Genomic DNA, 25,173 nt, shown 5'->3' with positions numbered 1-25,173 from the left:
TCGAGTCCTATAAGTTATTATCATCATTAGAAGATGTAATGAAGATTGTAAAGCAATTAGCGATTTTGGGTTTTGCACCTTACCTGAAGATTTTAATTTTAGTGGGCATGTCACCCTAGGTTCCATAGGAAATTTGGGGTCACTTTGCCTATTTTCTGATTATCATTACTTTGTATCGCAGTACCCAACTTCAGAAAGTACAAATTTTATGACATAAATATGAATCGAAACTATTCAACAGCTAGAAAAAAAAGAAGTTCGTTTCAAACACGAGGTTCGCTCTCATAAGAACTGATATACACAGAAAATGGCTTGACTTTATTCGTAATTTGTTCCACGGCAGAATCGTGGAATTTCATGGAAACCATTGAATCTGTAACTTTTAGTGCTTTAACTCGTTTTTCTTTCGATTCCGGACTTTTTTTCAACTCTTTCAACATTAAATTCAACGTGTTTTCTGAAGATAATACGTGCTTGGAGCTTCAAACTATGTAAGTTGTTTTCTGTGTATATTGACTTATATTGCGGTGAAACCATCAGTTCGGTAGATCTTTTCTTATTTCTCCTTCGTTCTCTTCGAAATTCACTTTTTCTAGACAGATTACATCCCTATAATGAATTCTTAATGTATATAATTTACCTAATTTCACCTTTAACGAGTAAATTCCTAATTTACTGTAATGTTTCGTGAACCCGCTTTAAGCAAATGTCGGAACTAAGTCGTATGTTTTAAAAATAAAATTTTATTGCATTTGTTTAGTCATTTTGGTTCTCTTGACACCCTATGTTGCTCATATCACCCTAATTCTATTCCCACCTTCGTACATACACTAATCAGGTGGTGGGCAAAGTCACCCGTAATAGTGGAATGACTTTGCCCACCCAGTTTTTATTTCTTAATAAAAAGGAGGGGTAACCCATCAAAATAAAAACTGCATAAATCATATCTACGAACCGTGAATACGAACATAAAAATTTAGTTTTCGACTTTTAACCTGCGGGTTGAATAAATTTTTTGATTTAAACTTTAGAACACTGGGCAAAGTCACCCGAATTGACAATATGAGAGAGCTTATGATTTTCAGTTGTTCGTTTTCGCTTTTCCCGGGAGATGGCGACAGCTACGAAGAAAACCGATAAATGACTGTTCCAACGATTAGAAAAAAATAAAAATATTGAGAGAGAAAGAAAAAGGCGGAGTATATATATATATATAATTGTCACACACATACTCCGTGTTGGAAAAAAAACTCGTCTACCTAATAGCTGGACTATTATCTAATATCACAGTATGTTGTATACTACGTAAAATGATAATACAATCGATTACATGGCGACAGATGGCGTCGCGTGTTACTCTGTTAGGTCAATGACGCCAGACGCGATATACACGTTGGACAATAAGCACCGTTTTAACCACGGGTGCACACGGGGCGGAAAGAAATAATTTGAAAACTAATTAAAATTGGAATATAATGAAAGAAATAGTCTGAGAACTAATGCCAAATCAGAATCGATCAAACAGAAAAATAATTAACACGCGGAGATAATCCCAGCACCCATGAAAATTCAGAATAAACAGAAACAAATGTTTTTTAGCATTAATGAAAATTCCAAATGGAAAAAATCGATACTTCCGGAGTTGATAAAAATTCAGAATAAACATAACGAATCAAAGAAATTCTTCCAAATTTTCAGAATTCCAGAACCCACGGAAAAATTCAGAATTTACTAAACCACCAATCATCATTACCGTAAGTGCAGGGACCGGTGGCACCGCACCCATCATACACCTCCAAAAGAGCGGCTACGGGTTCACAATCTCCAGCCCGCGGGTCAAATGCGGCCCGTCAAGGGGTTCCGTCCGGCTCACGAAAATTGTTCCGGTAGCTAATCTAATCATATTTTTTTCTTAAAAATACTGCATATCGTCAAAAATTTGTCATATTCAAATAAAGTTGTCAAATGCAAGTAAAGTTGCCTGATACGATCAAAAAATCCCCAAAGGTTTTTAAAGTTGGAGTAAAAAAAATTGTCAAATCAAGTAAATTTCTTAATTACAGTCAAACAAATTGCCAAATGTAAGTTAATTTTAACCAAGACAAAATGTCAAAGGCAAGTAAATGAAAGTTGTCAATTATAGTCTAGGCAAGTAAAATTGCCAGCAGCTATGGCGAAAATTGCTGAAAAATTGCCAATCGCCGGAAATAATGGGTACCGCAAATCAAAATGTAATTCACCAAAAAAAGTAGATGTTAGTAGATAAAAAATGCAGATGAGATGAATATTTATTGAATATTATTGAATTTATGCCATGAAAATAATCGTAATTTTTTTATTTCAAAAATTTAAGTAATCCTTGTTGAAGGTATAAGGTAAAAAAACGGGACATCTCTCTTATAGAAAAAAATTACGGGAACGTCCCGTAAAGTAAGGTCATATGGGCACCTTTCGTGTGCAAGTTTCTGGTCCGCGAGCGGTAGAAATACCTTACATCTGGCCCAAGGACCGGAAAGGTTAAGCACAACTGTGATTTTAACAATCACACTCTCTACCCAAGGCCGCAACTGAGCAGGGACAACCTTATCAGACGTGGGTCCCTATGTGAAATTAGAAGCGGGACCAGAAGCGTCTTCATGATTTCGGGGGGGTCTTTCAGCCTCGATTTTATATATTCTGTGAGGAAGGAAAATGGCGTCTAAAAATTCACACATCATTACAAGCCGCTGTGGTGGTCGAGTGATCAGAGTGACGGACTAGCATCGCGAGGACCCGAAAACGACCATGACCTTCGCTCTGCCCCCCCCATGGGGGACAGAGTGTGTGTGTGTACTGTGTATATATATATACTGGTATATATATACACAGTAAAACCGCGATTAACCGTCACCGTCCGGACCAGGGCTGTGACGGATAACCGAATAGACGGATGACAGAAATCTCGTAATATGTACGTACAGTAACGGGACTTCACTGTGGGCTCGGGACGAAAATGAAAATAAAATCCTTTAAACAAACAAAACAAAAAAAAGATCAATATAAGCTTCAATATAAGGTCAAGCCGGGCATTGGCGATATTGAAAATAGCGTCCTTTATGTTGTATTTCTTCCAAAATTCTTTGACAGTCACGGCGTCATCACGTGAAAGCAAGCCTTCGATAAAAGATTTTCTGTACCGTCACTTCATGTCGGTTTTTCACTCAAGCCCTGGCCCATAGGCCGGATAAGTGGAGTTGTATTCGCTGGGAGAAGGATATGTTATTTTGCCATCATCTCCCCGCCCCCCTTTTGAATTCGCAATGTCGGGGCATTAACAGCAGTTCTTCCTGCGGCAACTGCTTTTCGGCCATATGAGCTCTAACTTGAGGCACGCACGAAAACGTTATGGAACCATTCAGAAAAAATTGTTTGGTCCATCCAAGGCATAACAGTTCGCAGGCTATGCGTATTTTTGAAAGCACGCGGTTTTTTTCTTTTAAATTTACCAATTACAAGCAGGGGCGATGTATGATTGCCCTGTGTATATATACACACACTATACACGAAATTTCTCTCTTCATATGCCGCTTTCAATTATCATATATTGCTTTCAAATTCCAATTCTTCTCATTTTCAATTTTGTTTTCAGTTTTTCATACACAAACAATGAATTTTTAACGATATATATATAAATATATACAGTCGGATCCCGTTATAGCGAAAATCTCCTTATAACAAACTTTTCCAGTCCTTCAAATCACTGTACATAGAAACAATGTATTGTGTAATTCCGGTATAACGAAATGAAGAGTCCGTTATAACGAACTCGGAAACAAGTGTCGAAAAGCAAAAGAGTTAATCTTCATCTACTCTTTCAACGTTTCTGAAAAAATCGGATGAAATTGAAATATTGAAAATTCAAACAGCGGTTATAAGAAAAAGATCTGACTTTCGAATTTACAAGATATGGATGTAGCTTTCTGGACATTTCGTTCCCGAAATGTGCCAGTTACCGGCCCACTCATAGGAGAAAAGGTTTTGGAATTCGCACGTGGTTTTGTATGCGGAAACTCTAAAGCAAGTGCCGGCTGGTTGAATCGTTTCAAAGAACGGTATGGTGTGGTAGCAAAACAGATTTGCGGGGAAGCAAATTTCAGTTGATATGGAAAATGTGAATGAATGGAAAGCTGGTGAAATAGTGAAAGTAATAAAGTCATATGATCCTTTCGATGTATTCAAAGCAGAGAAAGCCGGAATCTTTTTCTAACTCTTACCTAACAAAACTGACATTTAAAGAAGATAAGTGCATTGGTGGAAGATACCTTCCGGACCATTTGTTTGAGCATGCGTATACTTTAGAGCGGTGGTTTTCAAACTTTTTTTGACCCACGGAGTCCTTTCCGCTATGTAATTTCTATGGCGGAGCCCTGTACACCTATTTTTCATTTATTCATCAAAATTTCTGACTTATTTTTATTATTCAAAAATATTAATAATAATTTTTTTTTCAAATTTACTGGGTTATTTTATTTTCCTCGAGTGGCCGCGGAGCTTCTGGGAGTTCACACGGAACCCTAAGGGCTCCGCGGAGCACCGGTGGAGAACCGCTGCTTTAGAGGAATTTGTTGTTTCCTCGGCTTTCGCAATACTTGTCCAAAAAAAAAAAGTTACGGATTATATGCCTTTAAAATGTTAATTAAGTAAAACTTATGCAAAAAACTCCAATGCTTAATCGATTTAAGTTGCTTTGTGTTATTTTTAAAATTCAACTTCATTCTTTATATTATCTAGAACGTAAATAAGTTTTGTTTTTTTTTCCTTAGAATCGAATTCTGCTACAACGAATTTTTTTTGCGCGTTAAAAATCGGAAATCCTTTATAACGAAATTTCGTTATAACGAATTGATTTCGGTCTCTTGGAGTTCGTTATAACGGGATTCGACTGTATATATAAGAGATATTGTACAAACATTTATGTACTATAGGATATGTATATAAACATATAATACATACAAGAGAGACGACATTGTTTATTGACAGCAACGAGAATCAAGGAACTTCATTGTCTGTCAGAAACTGCACACAAACACATTGTGAGATGACTTTCAAATATCTCATCTCATGCCTGCAGGTCTGAGTCTGAGTCCGGTGAGGGGTTGTTATCGGCTTGCGAGGGAACCGAAACATTCGTTCTTTCACTGTTTCGTGACTGTTATTTTGTCTTCCTTGGTTATGACGTATCTAATAAAGCGCTTCATATTCTTTCCATTCTGGAGTGTTTTCGCATTAACTATAGCTTCCATAGCGGGTATAATTCTTTGGCGTAGTAGAGCAAAAAGGAAAATCCTTATTATATTCTCATGCTGTGGCACAGCGAAAGACGGTTCCCTCTCCTCCTTATTTACACATGCTAGAAAACCTACTCTTATGAAAAACATGAAGGTAGGTGGAGAAAGAGTCATGCTCTGAAAAAAATAATATAGCCTCTCTTGACCAGCCATAATTAGAACATTCAACTTGTGGAAGTACTTCATAGAGATCTTACGACCTGTTTTCCTGTCATTTAACCACCGTGATTGCCATTTCTATAACAGATCGTTTCGAAAATTCTTTATCGCCCAAAACTTTGGAAAAAGTTCTGTCGATGGCTGTTTTAGCTAATAGAGATCAGTTGCTTCATTCCCAGTATTTCCTCTATGCGCTCTGATCCACGAGATATAGATATATATAGACCTATATTTGGCAGTAATGGGTCTCTAATCTTCCTAACCATCATGTGGCGTGGTAGAGGATCTAGAACCGCATATAATGAAGAAAGTGAATCAAAAAGAATGTGTGTTTCTTTCTTGATGGCCCTTGCCTGTTGCGTAGCTGTGAGCAGCGCAAACAACTCCACGTGGAATACCGTATTTAGATTGTTGAATTTACTGCTCCAGTTACTCTCAAAGGGAACCATGGCACGAAGTCACTGCATATTCAGTCTTGGAGTCATCATTGTAGATCTTATTTTATGGGATCTTATTTTCTTAGTTTGTGGGGGTACTTTTCCTTTTTATGTCAATGCGGCATCCCTCCGCAGCTTGTGTAGAATGCTGGGACCATCTTGTGATTCTCCTTTCCATCTGGGCGTAGGAAAGTGTCTCGCCGTACCTCAGCGTAACAGGAGTTTTGAGACGGGTCAAGAAGCTGTGAATTTGGCTTCACATTCTACCTGGTGTAGTAGTGGTAGTGAAGCCTCGTGAGTAGCTGATTGGATCTTGTGTTCAGCTCAGTGATATGGTCTTTCCAGTCCAATTTGTCGTTGAAATGTATACCCAGAATTTTAACTTTGTGAAGTTGTTTGACAAACGAATTTGTGGCGGACGTTTACGTTTGGGGGACACTCATAGGAAGTTTGTTTTGTTGGTGGCTAATTTAAGGCGGTTCCTAGTTAGCCAGTTGTTAATGTCAGCCAGGACCCTGGAGGCATTTTATCCAACATCCTCCGCCGCGGGGCCCGGGAACAATACGATAATGACATTCGCATAGGCTTGAACCCACACGTTATTTGGCCGTTTGAGCTTGAAGATGTTGTATAGTGGTCCAGAACAGGATCCCTGCGAGCAACCTTGAGTTAGTTGTTTCGTCACTGATCCACTGCCAGTAACTATTGATACTGTACGGTTAGAAAGGATGTCTTCAGCTATTCATCGCGAAAACCCAGTTTCGAATCCCACAGTAGTGGTTGGTTTTCTGTGGTTCCAAACTTCGAGGCGCGAATGCGGGCCGAGTACCTGCCCGAGACTTAAAAAGTCTCGCCACAGAGAGCAACAGGCGTGCAATGCTACAAATATTCAAACATCGCACTCCACTCAGAATTTTTAATACGGATGTGAGCACTAAAGTTCACACACAATCCTATACACGAACTCAGACTGTTAGGTATACACACTCACACTTCCGGCACAACTCGTTAGGTGGTAAATTGCCCGTGGCGATAAACAGGGGTTGTGCTCGGTTTGAAAGAAACAAAAGATAGAACATCATTACAGAACTCACAGAAATGCTGAAATATATGCACACAAAAAACGCAGACAAAATTAAATTTAAATTAACACAAAAATTAATGAAAAATCTCGAATTGACGAAGAAATAATTCCGATAAACAAAAATAGGACCAAATAAAATAAATTGTTTGAGAATTAATTATAAATGATAATTAATTCCGAATCGAAAATACGATAAATACTTGACAAAGATAACTCCAGAATTTCAGTGAAAATTCAGAATTTTTTAGAGACAATTCCAGAATTTCTGTGAAAATTCAGAATTTGTGAAAGCAATAATAATTTCAGAATTATTTCTTTCTAGATGAAGATGCAGAATTCCGGCATTTAATGAAATAAATTATCACAGTTTTGATGAAAATTTAAAACTTATTAAGGAAATTATCCCAGAATTGATGGAAAAACTGTTATTTATTACCAGGATGTTACGCGTTGGGGGCGCGACGTTGTTCAGTAGGCTCGCTCATACGTTGAATATAGCGATTGTTAATTATTTACATGTTTTATTTACAATTTATACAACCATTATAACTTTAACGGCAGGAGCGTGTGGCAGACGTACGGAGAAGCCGAATGCAAAACAAACAATAAAGATAGTCGGCTTTGACTGCATAAAAATACACATGTTACCACACTGACATAAATAATAATAATAATAAAAAGAATGATAATAAACAGTTGAAAAAGGGTCGCTACAAGGACTAGAATTTTAATGACCAAAAATCGACAGAATATGCTCCATAAAAAATTACACAAATAAAATTGCCAATTGGTGCTGATATTGCCGAAAAATCACACGTTGTGAGAAATGAAGCTAGATACGAGAAAGCTTGGAAGGAAAAAATTCCCTCTTCATATTTGTTCTGAAATTTTCAAGAAATGCTTTAGCATATGCAAAATATGCCTTAAATTCTGAAAATAATGAAAAATGCTTTAAAATCACGAGAAATAATGGGGGGAAAATGCCTTAAAACTACTGAAAATCAAAAAAAGATCTTGAAATTGTGGAAATAGTGAAAAATCTCTATCGCGTGAAAATAGTGAAACACGCGAAAGCATAAAAAAATATGCAAATTCATAGAAATCCTTGCCCTAATTATTACCGAGTTCGCCCCTCCCCCCGAAAACATGGGGAACGGTGCAACCGCACCTGTCACACATCCCAAGGAGCGGCTCGGCAACTAAAGGGGAGGGAAGGAGGACTCTGGTGGCCCGATCGATGGACGGAAGGGCGCTGTGTTTACTCTTTTTCCGTCAAAATTAAGGGAAGGAGCGCCAGAGTTCATTTTCCGTTACAGCTGTGGCTCCTGTCTCTCTCTACCTTATCTATCCATCATTAACAAAACCGATAACCGTGATTTGAACCCAGTACCGGAGAACAATATGAAAAATTACCGATTATAACGGAGAAAAAACTGGAAATTAATATTTTGCTTGACATGGCGAAATCTTTGGAAATTGAAAATTCTGACATCGAAAACATTGGAAAAGTTGACCATTTGGTATTGATCACCAAACGGATTTTTCTGTGAGGCTCGCTCTTCATCCCGGTCGATAAGGATGAGTTGCGCCTATGTTTTACCGATTACTGTCTGGATAATTGTGTTAGTAGCTGCTGCCATCTCTCTTTGAAAATGTGAGAGTGCAGTGTGTTCAATACACGAACAAATATATTTGTATAGATATATTTCCTTGGATTGCTCAATCGCTGTGATTTTCAAGCCACAATTGTTATCTTTGTGACATTTGATTCAAAATATTTGATAAAAACCGTAGTGGCTTCAAGAAGAAGTTGGAGAGCCTTTACCCTGGAGGGGGAGGGGGCAAGAACCTTATCCTTTACATTATAAACATATGTTAGAGCAGTGGTTCCCAAACTGTGGGTCGTGGCCCCTGGAGGGTGTACATAAATGAGCATTGGGGAGAGGGGGTCGCGAATGATTTTCCAAAATTTAAATGTCGTCTTAATATAAGTTTATTTCATTAATATAAAAAATAAATATACGCCAAATCTAAAACACGCCTTAAATATTAGCTTGGTTTCTCATTATCCATGTACACACTCGCTAGTCAAAAGTAAAGCACGCAACTAATAAATAAGAAATTACGGAGTGTGTTTGGAAAAGAAACCCACTCCCCCGATTAAACTCGAATATCTTAAAAACGGTAAATGGAAATAATAACTATAATTTTTCTTTTCATGCTTGCAGGCAGCTCTGTATAATTTTAGTTATCAGGTTTGATAAAATCATGTACTGTACTTGCAGATTTTGATGATGGGAAGCCCTAACAATAATTTAACTTTCATTGGTTGTTAAACACGGGTTGATGTCTGGACTACGTAATAAGAACTGCTTCATCCCTTTGAAGTCACGTTTGCCAGTTTGGCTGAGTTGGCGTGGTCTCGGAGCTACTTTTTTTTTTTTAAACTTTTATTACCAGACGCGCCCCGCTCCCCATCCGATAGACATCAGAGCGTTCCCGAAAGTCGGGCGAGCCTGGAAAATCCAGGCAATCTTTCTTTTCTTTCTTTTGTCTCGTCAACGGACGAATCGTAATCACCGTCCGCGGACAGATGTATATAAAATCTGAATCTCGGAGCTACTGCGTGACGTCACTGATCACGCCCGTTTTTAGCAGACGACGGCAGCTCAGGAAACGTGCTCTTCTTTTCGATTTTAGTCGCTTATTTACTGTATCAAGTGACGGATCTCTCGTTCATGGTGTTGTCACAGATATGCGCGTGTGGTATTTTTATAATCGTTTTATAGTCTAACTTATAAGCTAAGAAATGAATTAAATCCGAGAAATAGTTGGTAAGCAATAATATACAGTAGAACCTCGATTATCCGAACACATCGGGACCGAAAGGTGTCCGGAAAAGTGAAAGGTTTGGTAAATCGATTCCAGAACTAATTCGATAACGTAAAGGAATAAATTGAAATTCGGACACAAATGATATCCCCCCAAAAAAACCGTGATTAAAAACTTTTTGTTGTCAAGAAGACGCGCTCCTCCCTCTCATTAAAGCACACCCATACGATTAAGAGGAATTCGTGAGACAAAGAAAAAAAAGATGGCAGACGAATCTGTTCCGCGGTTTTTTTTGCTTGTCAATCGTTTATAACTACATAAAGCTCCTCTGTAGCTTAGTGGTCAGAGCACTCGTCCGGCAATCGAGGGACCCGGGTTCGACTCCCGGTAGAGGCAGAGATGAGTTTTTTCCTTCCTTAAAAAATTAACATCTAAAATAATAAATATCTTCACAACATCCAGTCTTCTGTATATCTTGTATTAACAAGTGGAGAGCGACATTCATGTCATAAAATTATGAACCCCACAGTGGTGGTCGGCTGAAGTTGGTTTCCTGTGGTTCCCAACTTCAAGGCGCAAATGCGAGCCGATCTCCCTGTTAAAAAGTCTCGCCACAGAGAGCAACAGTCCTACAACGATAAATCATTCAATCATAACACTTCACTCATAGTTAGAAAAAAAATGGTGGCAGATGGCAGCACTACACATAACAAACATTACACAGAAACAAACTTTATGTCAGGTTGCACTACATGTACACGCACATTCCCGCATGTACCGATTCGTTGGGGGGTTCCGTGGGGGGGGGTGCATTTGGGGTGTAGCAGTAGTAGGTAGGGCCTCCAAAAAATGGCTCGGGGATCCATGATGTTCTTAAGTCAGCCACCTCGTTGGGCAATTTGCCTGTTGTGGCGTTGTATTTGTATTTGTATAAGCTATACCCGAATACGCCCCTATTTACATCTGTAGCTCACAGATACAATATATAAAGTACAATTGTTTGGAAGTGAATTACTGTACATTAGAAGGAAGCTATTGAGTTGGGAGATAAGAGGGTTCAAGTTCCAAGAACATACCACCTGTTGAGCATCATTGACTATAGAAAGCTGAAAACTGAGGGGTTGGAAAGGTGTTCGGTTGACCGAGTTGTTCGGATAAATGAAGTTCTACAGTATATCTTTTGATATTTTAGCATTAAAAATAACAATAATAATAACTTCAAACACTTTATGAACGATGGTTGCGGATATTATGCGTAGTCACCGGTAATAGCGATAAATTTCAAGCATTTACAAAATTTAACAATGACGGTTGGGTCGTATGCATAATCGCCTTTATTTATCAAACTTATCGAGACGATCGACAATTATGCATCATGACCTACTGCTATGCACAGCAACAGATTTATCACACTTACCGTAGCATCAATATTAACGTAATATTAAAATAAAAATTTAACCGTAAAAAGATATTTAATTATCCATTACCTTTTCAGAGAGACTTCAAGTTCTTGGACAACCACAAATTGGAACGGGTTGTCCTTGTTGTCCATCTTGAGCAAAGCGATCGGTGAACAATTATTTCGATTGTTATCAACGATTGACGCACACTGAAAAAACACTTTCACCCAATCCGAAGTTTCTAAACTTTGTTTGGGCAATTCAGTGTGGAAGCGTCCATCTTTGTTAGTTTTTTTTCCCGGAAACCGGACGTCGAAATGTGGATCACCAAGCATGCGCAGACGCTTCCTCGATCGCCATTGGTCGGTGAAATTTCCCGCCCTTTTAAATAACAAAGAGAGAAGGAAAAAATACCGGAAAAGTTTCTCTCCTGCTCATTTTGAATGGCCATTAGAAACCCCTTAGGGATTTTTTTTTCTTCTCCCGAATGGATGGATTCTCAAGAACTTCCGCGTCCGTCCCTTGTTAAGATTGTTGTTTTTATCGTATGTAAATGAATGTAATTTTCTTCCGGGAATAGTAAAACTACCAGTTGAATAGCGCATGGGAATGTCCATTTCTAGAGGTCAATGTCCGTTTGTATGCTCGAAAGGAGAGTTCTAGAAAAGGCTTGAAAATTAAATATGCTGTGGTCTTTTTGTTTAATGAATTTGAGCACGCAGAGTCAATATTCCCTTAATTGACTTGGTCACCATATTTTAGAAATGCCGATACTAGTGTGACTCACACAGTTGGTTATTTGCGGTTATCCCAACGCGGTGAACTGAGATTATCCCCAGAGGATTTTCTATGGATCTCAGCATGTGGTTCTGTAGTTGTCTCAACTAGTTTGGTTCTTTGTAAGATATATCAATCATAACACCGTTCTTTTGGTTGGAACAAGTTGCAAAGTCGGCTCTCCGTAATTATCTTAATACAGTTTTCTGTGGTTACAACACTGTTCTCTGTAATGATCCCAACATGATTTTCGAGCTGTTTCAGCAAAATTTGTTTCTCTTGTCATCTCGACTAACTTGGTTCTATTGTTAGTGCCATTATTATTTTTTCTTGTTATCTCGACTTAGTTTTCCCTCTTCTTTCTGTTATTATTTCAACATGATTTTCTGCTGATCTCAAGCGCTACTGATTATCTCTCATTATCTCTTATTACCATGATTCTATGATTACTGAAACTAATTCCGATTCTCAGTGGTTATCTTAACAAATTTGGTTCTTTGCCGTTATCTATCATGACACACCCTCCTGTGGCTATCCCCAGAGAATGTGTTCTTTGTGATTACCTTAAACGGAATTCCTGCAATTATTTGAACATAGCATTCTATATAACCATCCCCCAACACGGTTCTCGATTCTCTGTCTAAACTAATTTGGTTCTCCGGGGATTTTTTATCTGTCCCAAAAGTTTCTTTGGTTATCCCTAGTGCCGGCTTTACGCGTCGGTCCACCAGACCACGACCTGGGGGGCCTCATGAAAATGAGATGTGGCAAAAATTTTCGAGATTAAGCATTTAATTTTGTAGGCAGGCCCGTCCAGCCAGTTAGGGGCCAATTTTCCCGGAGTCTCATGATGCTTTTTAACACGGCCCTGATTACCTCAGCAGAGTTGGTTTTCTTTGACTATTTTCACATGATTTTTCGTGCAACAAATAATGGTTTTCTGTAACTACCCCAACATAATTCTTCAGCTATCCCAACTAACACAGAATCTGTTCTTTTAAACTTGTCCAAATACGTGTACATGAATGTTGATCAATCCAGAAATACAATAGGCATTTTTCTTGATATAAGAAAAGCATTTGTTAGTGTAAATAATAAAACGTTACGAAGGTTTTTAACAACTGGCTTTTGCGAAGATATATTTTGGAAAGAGAGAAAATTCAACTGCCCCTGCGGGGAATCGAACCCACGTCCTTTCACTTTCCGGGTGAACGCCCTAGACCACTAGACTACAGAAGCACCGAATCCCTCAATCTTTCCTTGGAGCTCGTGTACACTGAAAGTTGAATTTTCTCTCTTTTTCCAAAATATATCTTCGCAACAGCTAGTTGTTAAAATCATTCGTATGGTAGCGGAGAGTGACGTCATCCTTGTAATAAAATGTTGCTCTCAAAATTGTATTCCTATGGAATTAGGGGCAATGCTTTCAAATTTCCTCAATCTTATCTCACCAACACAACTCAAAAAACCAAATGCAATAATTATTCTATTGTTAGTATAGCTCTGTAATTTAAATATTAAAGGTAAAATCATCACATTTGCTGATGATACTGCTATATTTTATTCACAAGAAGACTCCCCAACACTTATCTACAATATAAATGCCGACCTAATAACAGTTCGTAATTGTTCATCGCTAACGATCTTCTAATCAATATCTATAAAATTAAATTTTCCTAACAAAATATATATATTCCACCTGTTGCCTACGACATAGTTTTTCATTAACCAGTTTGTACTTTTTCTCTTCTTTATCCATACCGAGCACAACTCAGGTCTATCGCCATAGGCAATTTACTACCTAGCGAGTTGTGCCGGAATTGTAAGTGTGTGTACCTAACAGTCTGAGCGCGTATCTAGTGTTGTGTATGATTTTTCAGTGCTGCCATCTACATCTCAGAAGTGAAGTGAGTGATGTGTAGTGACTGAATATTTGTACTGTTTGTAGGGCTGTTGCTCTCTGTGGCGAGACTTTTTAACGGGGAGATCGGCTCGCATTTGCGCCTCGAAGTTGGGAACCACAGAAAACCAACTTCAGCCGACCACCACTGTGGCGACGGTGGGGTTCGAACCCGGGTCCCCGCGATGCGAGTCCGTCACTATGACCACTCGACCACCACAGCGGCAACCAGTTTGTACTAGCTATAATTCATGTAACTGTCATGTCTAGAGCAAATGTTCACCATAAAATACCTTCGTATATATATTGATCAAAATTTAAAATGGCTCTCGCATTACAAATTATCAAAAACAAAACCCCGTTTCATTATTTATAATTTATACCACCTGAAACCATATGTAAGCTGATCCTTTTTTTGTTAACCTATTATCATTCAATGCTCCAATCACGCGTACTTTATGGTCTGCCACTCTGGGGAAGTGATTATGCAACCACTATTGCTCCCATCATTTCCTTACGAAAAAAAACTATCAGAATTTTAGCAGTAAGTTACGATCATTCCCTCAAATGAACTTTTTCTACACCTAAATATCTTAAGGCATTTATATTTTTTCAAATCATACTTATAATCAAGAAAAAAGAATTTTATTTACCTTTAAATTCGGCACGAACATCCAATACATATAATCCGATGTAAAAAATATTTTAGCTTCTCCTCGTTATAATGAATTTTATTAATATCCTTCCAAATGATCTCGTACAGTCTTCCTTATTTTCGATTTCCAAAAACTTCTTAAACAATACTTATTTCAAATATTCAATATTGAAAATCGCTTTTGATTTCATCGTCAAATTCACACTCCCTTCTTCGCTACTGATTGACTGATTAAATTCTGATTTAAAATTCCATTGCTGTCAACACCGCGGTGTCATTTCAAGTCACGTATAATCTCATAGTGATCTATAGATTTTTTTATAAGTAACTAGCTATAATACCCGGCGCTGCCCGGGTTTTCTTCAGTTACTGGGAGGAATGGAAAAGGGACAAACCATTACAAACACAAACTATTACACATAATACTGGCAGCATTAAAGAAGTGACAAACCATTGTAAAGGCATATGCATGTCTGAAACGCATTGCTAGGGAACCCAGGTAACCAAAGTAAACATTCCGAAAGTGATTGTTGAGGCAAAGGAACCATTGTTGCCCGACAGTTCTTTTGCCCATTCCGGGCGTTTGCCCTGCCCTGATTCACTTTTAAAGTAGCCTATCGTTCAAGTGCCGTTGGTATATATGCAAAGTTTGGCGTCTATCCGTCTGAAATTGTAGATTTGTATAGAGAACATACACACAGAAAATCATATAAGTGATTTATATATAAGTGATAAAGCACCCCCTACCCGTTGCATCATTATATTATACAGTAGACTCTCGGTAACTCGACACGTGGATAACACGACTATCCGGATGAAACTCGACATCTATTATTCCCCTTGGTTGGCCCAATACTAATTTCAATGAAGGGGAAACTCTCTAACTCGACACATGTTTGGCTTAACTCGACTACGACTGGTTTTTACAATTGCCCGTGTTTTACCATTCTAAGAATTTTTTGACGTTGTCCGTGGGAACTTCGATAATCCTTTGTTTCTTTGTTCCATATGTCTATGATGGGTGTCTTTTTTGCGCTATGGGTGGGGAGAGGGGCGTGCATGTGAAGAATGAATGTTTGAAGCCTCTTGGCCGGACTATCATTTTAGTGGCATTTCCAGGACAGGTCTTTCATTCTTTTCATGATCAAAAGAAGTGTGGATGATCCCTAAAGTGTGGTATGATCCCTATTGGATGTTGAAATTATCAACGTCCAATACGTTCAATTTATGGATAAAAATCTTATCTATTGTAAGTTTTGATATTGTCTGTTGCGGAGAATGCTTTTGGCGGAACTCGGTTTTACGATTTCTTGGAGAAGGAGTAAAAGAAAAAGAGTTAAAGAGCCTTGTTGTTAGACGCTGAATATGACATTTGGTTATCATTGTGAGTATCGACGGCCGTGAATGCAATGGCTCCACGCGAACTTCATACTTTAACTTTAAAATCAAAAGTTGAAATTTTCGAAAAATTAGAATCAGGAAAACTCAGAGTGAACTCACCGAAGAATATGGAGTTGCACGGAACCCATTTCAACTTTTGCTAAAAATGATGGAAATTTTTTTCAGCATTTGAATTTTCTTATGAACCAAGCAGAAAACGCGTAAGAAATCAGAATTCAGCGATGTAGAGGAAGCAACTCTGTTGTGATTCAAATCTCTCAATCTCACTCAATCCCATTATCAGGACCAATAATTCAAGGAAAGCAAAAAATTTCGCAAAAAATCTCAATCAAGGAAATTAGGAATTATCTTAAGTATGAAAACTTTTTACAGAAAATACAAATACAACGGCACAACAGGCAAATTGCCCAACGAGGTGGCTGACCTAAGACATCATGGATCCCCGAGCCATTTTTTGGAGGCCCTACCTACTACTGCTACACCACACATGCACCCCCCCCCCGCGGAACCCCCCAACGAATCGGTACATGCGGGAATGTGCGTGTACGTGTAGTGCAACCTGACGTAAAGTTTGTTTCCGTGTAATGCTTGTTATGTGTAGTGCTGTCATCTGCCCCCAGTTTTTCTAACTATGAGTGAAGTGTTATGATTGAATTATTTACCGTTGTAGAACTGTTGCTCTCTGTGGCGAGACTTTTTAACGGGGAGATCGGCTCGCATTTGCGCCTTGAAGTTGGGAACCACAGAAAACCAACTTCAGCCGACCACCACTGTGGGGTTCGAACCCGGATCCTCGCATCACGAGTCCGGCACTATAACCACTCGACCACCACAGCGGAAGTAATTACTTGGAGGTGGGTGGATTTGAACCCGTGTACGCTGAACTCTTCCCATCTCTAACTCTGTATCTTACCAACCCACCACTACAGCACTCTACAGCAAAATTACGGACAAAAAATTAGTGAATTTGTGGATGTTAGAATGGACGCAAAAATTTCTCTTTTAGATGCAGTTGAAATGATTGATTCTGCGTGGAATTCAGGTACGAGTGCCACGATTCGGAACTGCTTCCGTCATGTTGGTTTTTGTTCCGAGTCTTTGGAGAACGATTATTTCTCCAAAGAAAGTTAATTAATTAAAATAAAAAGATTATTTCTCCTGAAGATTCCTCCCAGATTAAGTGTGAAGAAAGCATAAATAGCACTACGGGTGATTGTATCGACGATGAATTTGTGAGTATCGACTCTGATCTTGCAACTTCAGGACTTTTAGCAGACGACGATATTCTAGAATCAATCTCCCAAAGCAAGTGATTCATGTTTCGAAGAAATAGAATCAGAAAGTTCAGATGAAGAAGTATCTGCACCATCTCTCCACGATGCACTAAAAGCTCTTCAGGAAAAAGCCGAACAATCACGGTATAAATTGAAAAGTGTATAGAAAAATTTTTGTTTTCTCTTCGGAAAGAAAAAGAAACAAATGTACTTGATTATTTTTCATGAGGTAAATTTTTTATACGTTTTGATTCCCTTTTGAAACAACCCCGAATTAAAATTAATGAGAATTAACATTTTATTTAATACAATTGTTAGAATGTTTATAATTACGTACACAAAAACGATCGGACAAAATTTTAGAGTGAAACCTCGCTAACTCGACATCCGCTTAAGTCGACATGTTTATCGATACTTTTGGAGGTGTCGAGTTACCAAGAGTCTACTGTATTGTATATATATTTTTTATGAATTATTATATGTATTTGTGATATTGCGTTTTTTTCTCCTTAAAACCTTACTCTTCCTATTTCGGTTTTTACATTTTTTCATGATTTTTTTTTCTTCCCAAAATTACTAAATACTGTAATTCTATTTTATATTGTACTAGCTATAATACCCGGGTACCGTTGCCCGGTTACAAAAATAGGAAAGAAAACATGTTGTGAACTTGCACAATATAAAAAATGAGAGAAAAACATGCCATATATGAACTTGTATAACGACAAAAATGAAGAAAAACATTTTGCAACTTGCATAATTACAAAAATAAATAAGGGAACATGTTTCGAACTTGCACAATTGCCAAAATGGTAGAGGAATGCGGATTTGTATAATTAAAAAAATGCGGGAGATAAATCTGGATGATAGATATAGATTATACCCTGTAATCTAAATATTAAGGATTTTGGTCTATTTTGGCCAAATGCCTAGCTATAATACCCGGCGCTGCCCGAGTTTTCTTGAATGAGGCTTTTTGGATCACGTGATATCTCCCTTTTTCTTTGAGGGACATGCACACCGTGTCTAAGTTAACCAATATGGCGACTTCCTCAGCGACTCATGAAAGAAAAAAAAATCTAGATTTAAAGAAACATAGAAATGAATAATTTTTTTATATTTTTTAAGGAGTGCCAAGTATTTTGATCCCCCCCCCCCTCCCCCACTTGAACTTCAAGTTACCTATCTGCTTGTTTCAGCTTTCAAAAATGTACTTTTTACGGGCCCATAATTAGTTGTAAAACATCATAAATTACATGAATTTATGCAGTTCAATATTAAAAGACAATACGGAGACATTAATGTTCATGCTTGAGAAGATATAAATAAAAAGTTTAAATCAATGCCATTGCATGAATATCCAGCTCGAAAGTAGGTCCTGGATAATTACTTCATATTTAATTTCCTGAGCTTCGTATCTCTAAGCGAACTCAATATTTCAGAAATCGAGAATTCAATGCTATTTTTTATTATTATTGTGACAGAAAACCCCACCAAATTTCCGCAACTTCTACAGTAAAATCGGTAATTTTAACACTGATTTCTATGAGGATCACCCTTCACCTGGCCCTCAAAACGATGATGATTATGACACCTATTCAAAAAGCCTCAGTACTGAGAGTATTGAAAAGCAAGCCACACTGAGAGTGTGGCAAACCATTATAAAGGCATAAACTATTATACATAATACTCCGACTATTATACATAATACTGGCAGCGTTGAAGAAGTGACAAACCATTGTAAAGGCATATGCACGTCTGAAACGCATTGCTAGGGAACCACGGTAACCAAAGTAAACGTTCGGAAAGTGATTGTTGAGATCCAAAAACCATTGTTGCCCGACATTTTTTTGCCCATTTGGGGCATTTGCCCTGCTCTGACGAAATTTTAGTAGCCTATCATTCAAGTCGGGTCCCATTTGATATATGTGCAAAATTTGGTGACTATCGATCTAAAATTGTAGATTTGTATAGAGAACATACATAAACACACACACACAGACAGAAAATCAATTTTATATATATAGACTAGCTATAATACCCGGCGCTGCCCGGGTTTCCTTCAATTTATGGGAAGATTGAAAAAGTGACAAACCATTATAAAGGCATAAACTATTGTACATAATACTGGCAGCATTAAAGATGTGACAAACCATTGTAAAGGCATGTACATATCCGAAACTCATTTCTAGGGAAACCACGATAACCAAAGTAAACATTCCCAAAGTGATTGTTGAGGTCTAGGAACCATTGTTCCACGACAGGTTTTTGTCCATTTCGGGCATTTGCCCAGCTCTGACGAACTTTTAAAGTATCTTATGGTTCAATACTGGTCCTGTTTGTATGTATGCGAAATTTGGCGACGACAGATCTAAAATTGCAGATTTGTATAGAGAATATACACACACGCGCACAGAAAATCAATTTTATATACAGGGTGGTAACTATCGACCGCCCAATAATTATACACGTAATTCCTTGTTAAAAACTAATATAGAAAAATGTTTCCCGTTTTTGGATTGGATGAATATTAAATGAGTTATAAGGTTTCGAAATTTTGTGACGTGTCATTTTTCTAACGGTCAGTCATGTGCCAAACTCCGAACGAAAGTACATTTCTTCGCCAGCAGGCGGGTTGTCACTTCTTGAAAATTAACTGAAATATTCAAGCCCATTAGAAGCCAAGTTCTACCTTCTTCCTCCATAATTGGTGCTTTTTCTCCCCATGTAGTGTGATATTATAACCTTGTTATTACGTATAAATTACGTATTAGCTTCGTCCCCTATGTTGGCAAATTTATCACCAGATTTGTAAAGTATTAGCCAAATAAGATCTGTTTGAAATTTTTTTTAGCCAAATCGACACTTTTTTGCCAAAATGTGGCAATTTGTTCGCCTTAAAGTCAAATATTTTTAGGGAAGGTGCATCTAGTACGTATAGGTTTACTGCGCGATCGTTATTTTACGTTGTCGTTTTAATCAGATTACATGTTGACCAATAAAACGGCAATATTTCTTCAGATTTTTTTGAACTTTCATCGAAACTGTTACGCGTGAAAGGCTTCAATGAAGGATGTAAAAATCGTAGCTTGACGAATGTGTGACTGGTAGAAACAGTAGAATAATTACAACGACTCAATCGGAAACTTTTAATCAAACTTATTATGTTATGAATTGACCTATTCAAAATAACTTTTGGTTTCTGATTTTTGCTATTGATTACACTACTCAATACTGATTTTGTTCTAAACAAATTTCAGTGATTTTATAGTGCTTGCTTTTGAGGCACTGATTCCGAATCTGACATTTGTCTTATCAGATCGGCTCTAGTTCTATGGGATTAAGTGAAAGTTGAATTTCAATGGTAATACCATACGCCCCAGGTGCGGATCTATGGGGAGGGTGATAGGTATGATCACCCCCCCCCCCAAACCAACGTGATAATTCATGAAATTTTCAGAACTCTTATGTGATAATATTCCGTTTTCAATCAATCCGTTGAAAATTAACTGCATAAACGTTTTTGATTAAATAACAAATTCAAGAAAACTTCGATTTTAAAATAGGAAAAAATAAAACTTTTTTTTTTTGCAAAAAATTGGAAACGGAGAAAAAACAGAAAAAATCGGGACTATTCCGGAAAATACGGGACAAAATGAAGGATGTATGGTCACCCAATTCACAGTGAAAATCACCCCCCCTCTCCCTCTGGATCCGCTGATGCCACAAGCAGCATACAAATCACGTTGAAACTGTGCGAAACGTAAATCATTATAAACTTAATATCAATACATAAAGATCACTGATGTCTGATATTAATGTGCGTTGAATAAAATAGTAAAGTAAATTAATTAACTGGAAATTTACATTAATTACGAAGAAAAACATGCTAAATTGATGTACAATGTTTTGAAACTTCGAAGTGTGTTATGCAAGTAGCCAGTATCATATATAAAAAAATTGTGCGATTTGGTCACAAAATGTAGGAGCGGTCAAAAATGGGTCAACAGGGTTCAATGTAATTATCACGACACGCCTATCTATTCCAACACAGTGTTTTCTTTGTAAACTATTTCAACACAGTTCTCTAGTTCATCGTAATTGATTTAGTCCCCGGTGTTTATTGGTGACAAGACAGGTTTCTGAGATTATCCCAGCGGATTGGTTCTCTGTAGTTATCATAAGCCCTTTGAATTCCAATACCGTTCTCTGCAATAATCTTAACCATATTTCTGGCAGGCCCCTACAGGTTTCTTTGCAATTGTCTTCTGATGCATCATCATCATCATCAACCATTTTCAATCCACTGCTGGATTAAGGTCTCCTCCAGAGATTTTTCCATTTTACTCTGTCTGATGCATCCAGTTGACTCCAGTTACTGTTCTGATCTCGTCGATCCATCTTGTGTGGGAACGCCTTCTCGGATGTTTAACACCACGGGGGTACCAACCCAGAATACTTGTTGTCCATCTGTTGTCCTGTCTTCTTGCAATATGTCCAGCCCATTTCCATTTTAGACGCTTAATTCTTTCCATGATATCATATCCTTTGTGTGGCTTCTTATCCAAGTGATTCGTTTTCTACCTCTTCTTGTGATGCCTAACATACATCTTTATATGCTTCTTTGTGTTGTCTGTAGCCTTTGTATCGTCTTGCTTGTGAGTGTCTATGTTTCAGCTCCATAAGTCAGTGCTGGTAGCACACACTTGTTGTGTTAGCACTGGTTAAAAACTTTTCTTTTCAGGCATAATGGCATGTGGCTCTTCAGAATTACATAGTTTTTGCCAAAAGTGTTCCATTCAATCCTGATCGGTCTGATTATTTCATTAATGATTCCGTTGTCCATGGTAATTTCTTGTCTTAGGTATACATAGTTTTCTACTTCTTATATCTCTGTGTTGTTGAGCAGGATCTTCTTCAAAGCAAAAGAGTTAAACATAACTTTAGTTCTTAAACATAACTTAATTCTTATATCATTTCTTTTGGTTCGTCTGGATTACTGCTGATAACAACAATGTCGTCTACAAAACGCAAATGGTTGAGAAATTCTCCATTTATTTCAGTTCTTTTCGTCTTAATCCAGTTTCCTTAGCACTTCTAAAACGGCGGTAAAGAGTTTTGGAGAGATAATATCAGCTAACATACTATATCATGTAGCTAACATATTGGAAAATTCTTCTCCGCTTCTTGAACGATGTCTGTTGAAATCCCATCTTCACCTGGGCATTTCCCTTTTTTCATGCATCTTATAGCCTTGTAGACTTCCTTTTTCAGCACAAGTGCTACTCTTGTACAAATTCTGCTCCACTTTCTTTTCTTCCTGCTCCCTTTCCTCTGTCTCAATCCTGTTCTTCATGTTTGTATAGAGTATTATAAAATTCCTCAACAATACAAATAATTTCATTTCCATCTTTCGTGATGGTTCCATCTTTCCTTTTTAGTGCAAATTTATGAACATCCTAATATTCAATACCTACTCACCACTAATATCGTGTGGGACCTCCTCTGGCTTTGATACAGCAGATATTCTTCTAGGCATGGACTCTACAAGTTGCTGAAACACCGCTGAGGAGGAATATGAGCCCATCCTGACGAAATGGCAGCTCTTCATTCCCTCAGATTAGGTCATGTTTCGAAGCTTTTAATGGACCTTTCAACCTCGTTCCACAAATGCTGAATCAGGTTGAGATCGGTTACTGAGGTGGGGGAGGGAGGGGGAATTGAAACAATTGAAACTCTGAATCGTGTTTCTCAATCCAACCTGCGATAATTCTGACCTCGTGGGAAGGTGCATTGTCCTGCAGGAAATAGCTATCATCATCACGAAACATTATGGCTATAAACGGGTGCAGGTGGTTAGCAACGATGTGAGGTAGGCGCTGGCATTGACGGATGTTTACGATGGAAATAAAGGACCGAGAAAAATGCTCCCCAGATCGGGATTCCACTTCCACCCGCTTGAACAGTTGTCCCGTGGTATGCCGGATCCATGGCTTCGTGCTGCTCGCGCCACACACGGATCCTGCTTTCAACGTCATAGAGAAGAAATCGTGACTCGTCAGATTTATCATGTGTCCATTTATCAAGTGTCCAACTTCGTCGTTCGCTAGTCCAGAAAAGCCGTTTTCTTCGGATTTGCAGTGAAATCGAAGGGGCTCTTGTGGGCCGTCGGTTATCAAAACCAATTCGTTTCAAGATCCGTCTTGTAGAGCGTGCGAATATGCTTTGCGATGATACACACAATGCGTGTCAGTCGCCTGGCACCTCTTCCGTTCACAAACGATTTCCATCCACTAGCTCGTTTTCCACTAAAAGTTTCTTGACTTGACTGCCATTCTTGGACATACTGTTGTACGAGAAAAGCCAAGAAGATTAGTGGCTTCGGAGTTACTGGAACCACTCCTGGTGCTCACAATCATGTCACGTTCAAAATCACGCAAATGTCTTGGTTTCCCAATGAATATGCAAATAGCATTCAATGTTTTTCTATAACGAGGCCTAGTCAGAATGCTTGAGACCGAATTCTCACCAGTGCGAGACACCTATTCGGCGCCCCATCCAGCGTATAAGCGGCATTCGATGGGGCTAAGTAAAATGACCCAGAAACTATAAGCCATGGGAATGCATCCCAATATTAGTTTTCTCTGAAAACTACTTGATGAAATGCATTTACTTCACATTCTGCGTTTTACAGACAATGAAGTATACAGAACAACAGTATAACCATCCTTCGATATTCGCGGGGGTTACGTTCCGAAGATGGCCACTAATACGGAAAATCCGCGAATAACTCAAACCATGAACTTATATTTCCTTAGGAATCTCGTTTATACAGTATCCGGTTTGTATGGAAGAAGTAGAGGGGGTTCACTGATTCTAGGCAATGTTTTCTGAAAGAACAACATGATGTCTGTTGGCCGTTTCTTCTAAATTTCAGTTAATTTGTTAGAGCATGGTAACAAGGATTCCTCTACCAATTTTTCTACATGTGAAAAACGTACCACAGACGGGTCTATTTCATGGGAAAATTCCATTGCCGATTTAAATTTACGGAGCCCTTGCTATGTTGCTCACTTGTTTTCTACTTGCCAATCTTAAACATCTTCATAGGGTATCGCATCGGTTTCAGAAGCAGTCAGCTCGGTTGCTGTTAATTAATTCTCTAATTTCTCTTCTATGTCCACATCAGTGTTTTTCAAAGTGGGCCGTATCGACCCTTGGGGGTGATGGAAAAGTCCCGGGGGTGGTAGAAGCTACGTGTATAACATAAGATCCCATGGGTTGGCTTGAGTTGGGGGGGGGGGGGCATGAGGAAAAAAATTTCTGAAGGGGGAGATGGAAATAAAATGTGTGTGGAAATCAATGGTGGTATCAGTGAAACCTTCTCCATAAATAATCTAGAAAAAGTATATTCTTAGTCAAACTTTGTTTATAAAAAATACTGGGAGATGTGACGTATTCTTTCCCCCCAACGCTCACGGATTTTCAGATTCAGTAATGACGGTTATAGTATACAAGCTATGCAGTACATAACGTGCATACACCCTTTTTCATCACACTCACGGGAAAACAGCACTTCCTACATGAGAGACATGTGGTATCCAGGGCTGTATAGTAGCAGGTGTGGCTACATCAACGGCTGATTGAATTTCAGTTCTTATTTCTTGATATGACTGTGGAGTCTTCGATGCCGTAATAACGGTAAAGCGCAGAAATGAAGTTAACTTTTGTCGATATTTCGAATTTTCCTTGAAAGTTTTTCACTTTTAGAAACATTTAAACAAGTCTTTTTTTTATTTCAAATACATACACGAGACAAAAGTACAGTCAAACCTCGTTAGTGCGTCACCCGGTTAACACGTCACTCCGCTTACTGGGTCACTTTTTGGAAGTCCCAATTGTTCTCAGGCAGGAATTGGCACAGCTA

The 25,173-nt window shown here is 38.3% G+C and overlaps 1 protein-coding gene across 3 annotated transcripts in view; it reads right to left on the bottom strand.

The window, feature by feature from the left end:
* Nucleotides 1–25,173, bottom strand: part of LOC149086305 (uncharacterized) — a 190,067-nt gene that overhangs the window by 137,439 nt on the left and 27,455 nt on the right. The window contains exon 1 of one of the 3 annotated variants that reach the window (XM_089232329.1): nucleotides 11,327–11,490. The exons of the other annotated variants lie outside the window; for them this stretch is intronic. Within the exon in view, the coding sequence (XP_089088455.1) occupies nucleotides 11,327–11,391 (65 nt within the window). The 5' untranslated portion in view covers nucleotides 11,392–11,490. Of the gene's footprint in view, nucleotides 1–11,326; nucleotides 11,491–25,173 lie in introns of those variants that run through there. 3 annotated transcript variants of the gene reach the window in all.

The sequence above is a fragment of the Pholcus phalangioides genome, unplaced genomic scaffold (assembly GCF_987345545.1).
Source record: "Pholcus phalangioides strain wild (caught in Gottingen) unplaced genomic scaffold, Ppha-v1.0 ptg000005l_1, whole genome shotgun sequence".
Lineage (NCBI taxonomy): Eukaryota > Metazoa > Arthropoda > Arachnida > Araneae > Pholcidae > Pholcus > Pholcus phalangioides.
This window is presented reverse-complemented; position numbering and strand designations above follow the sequence as displayed.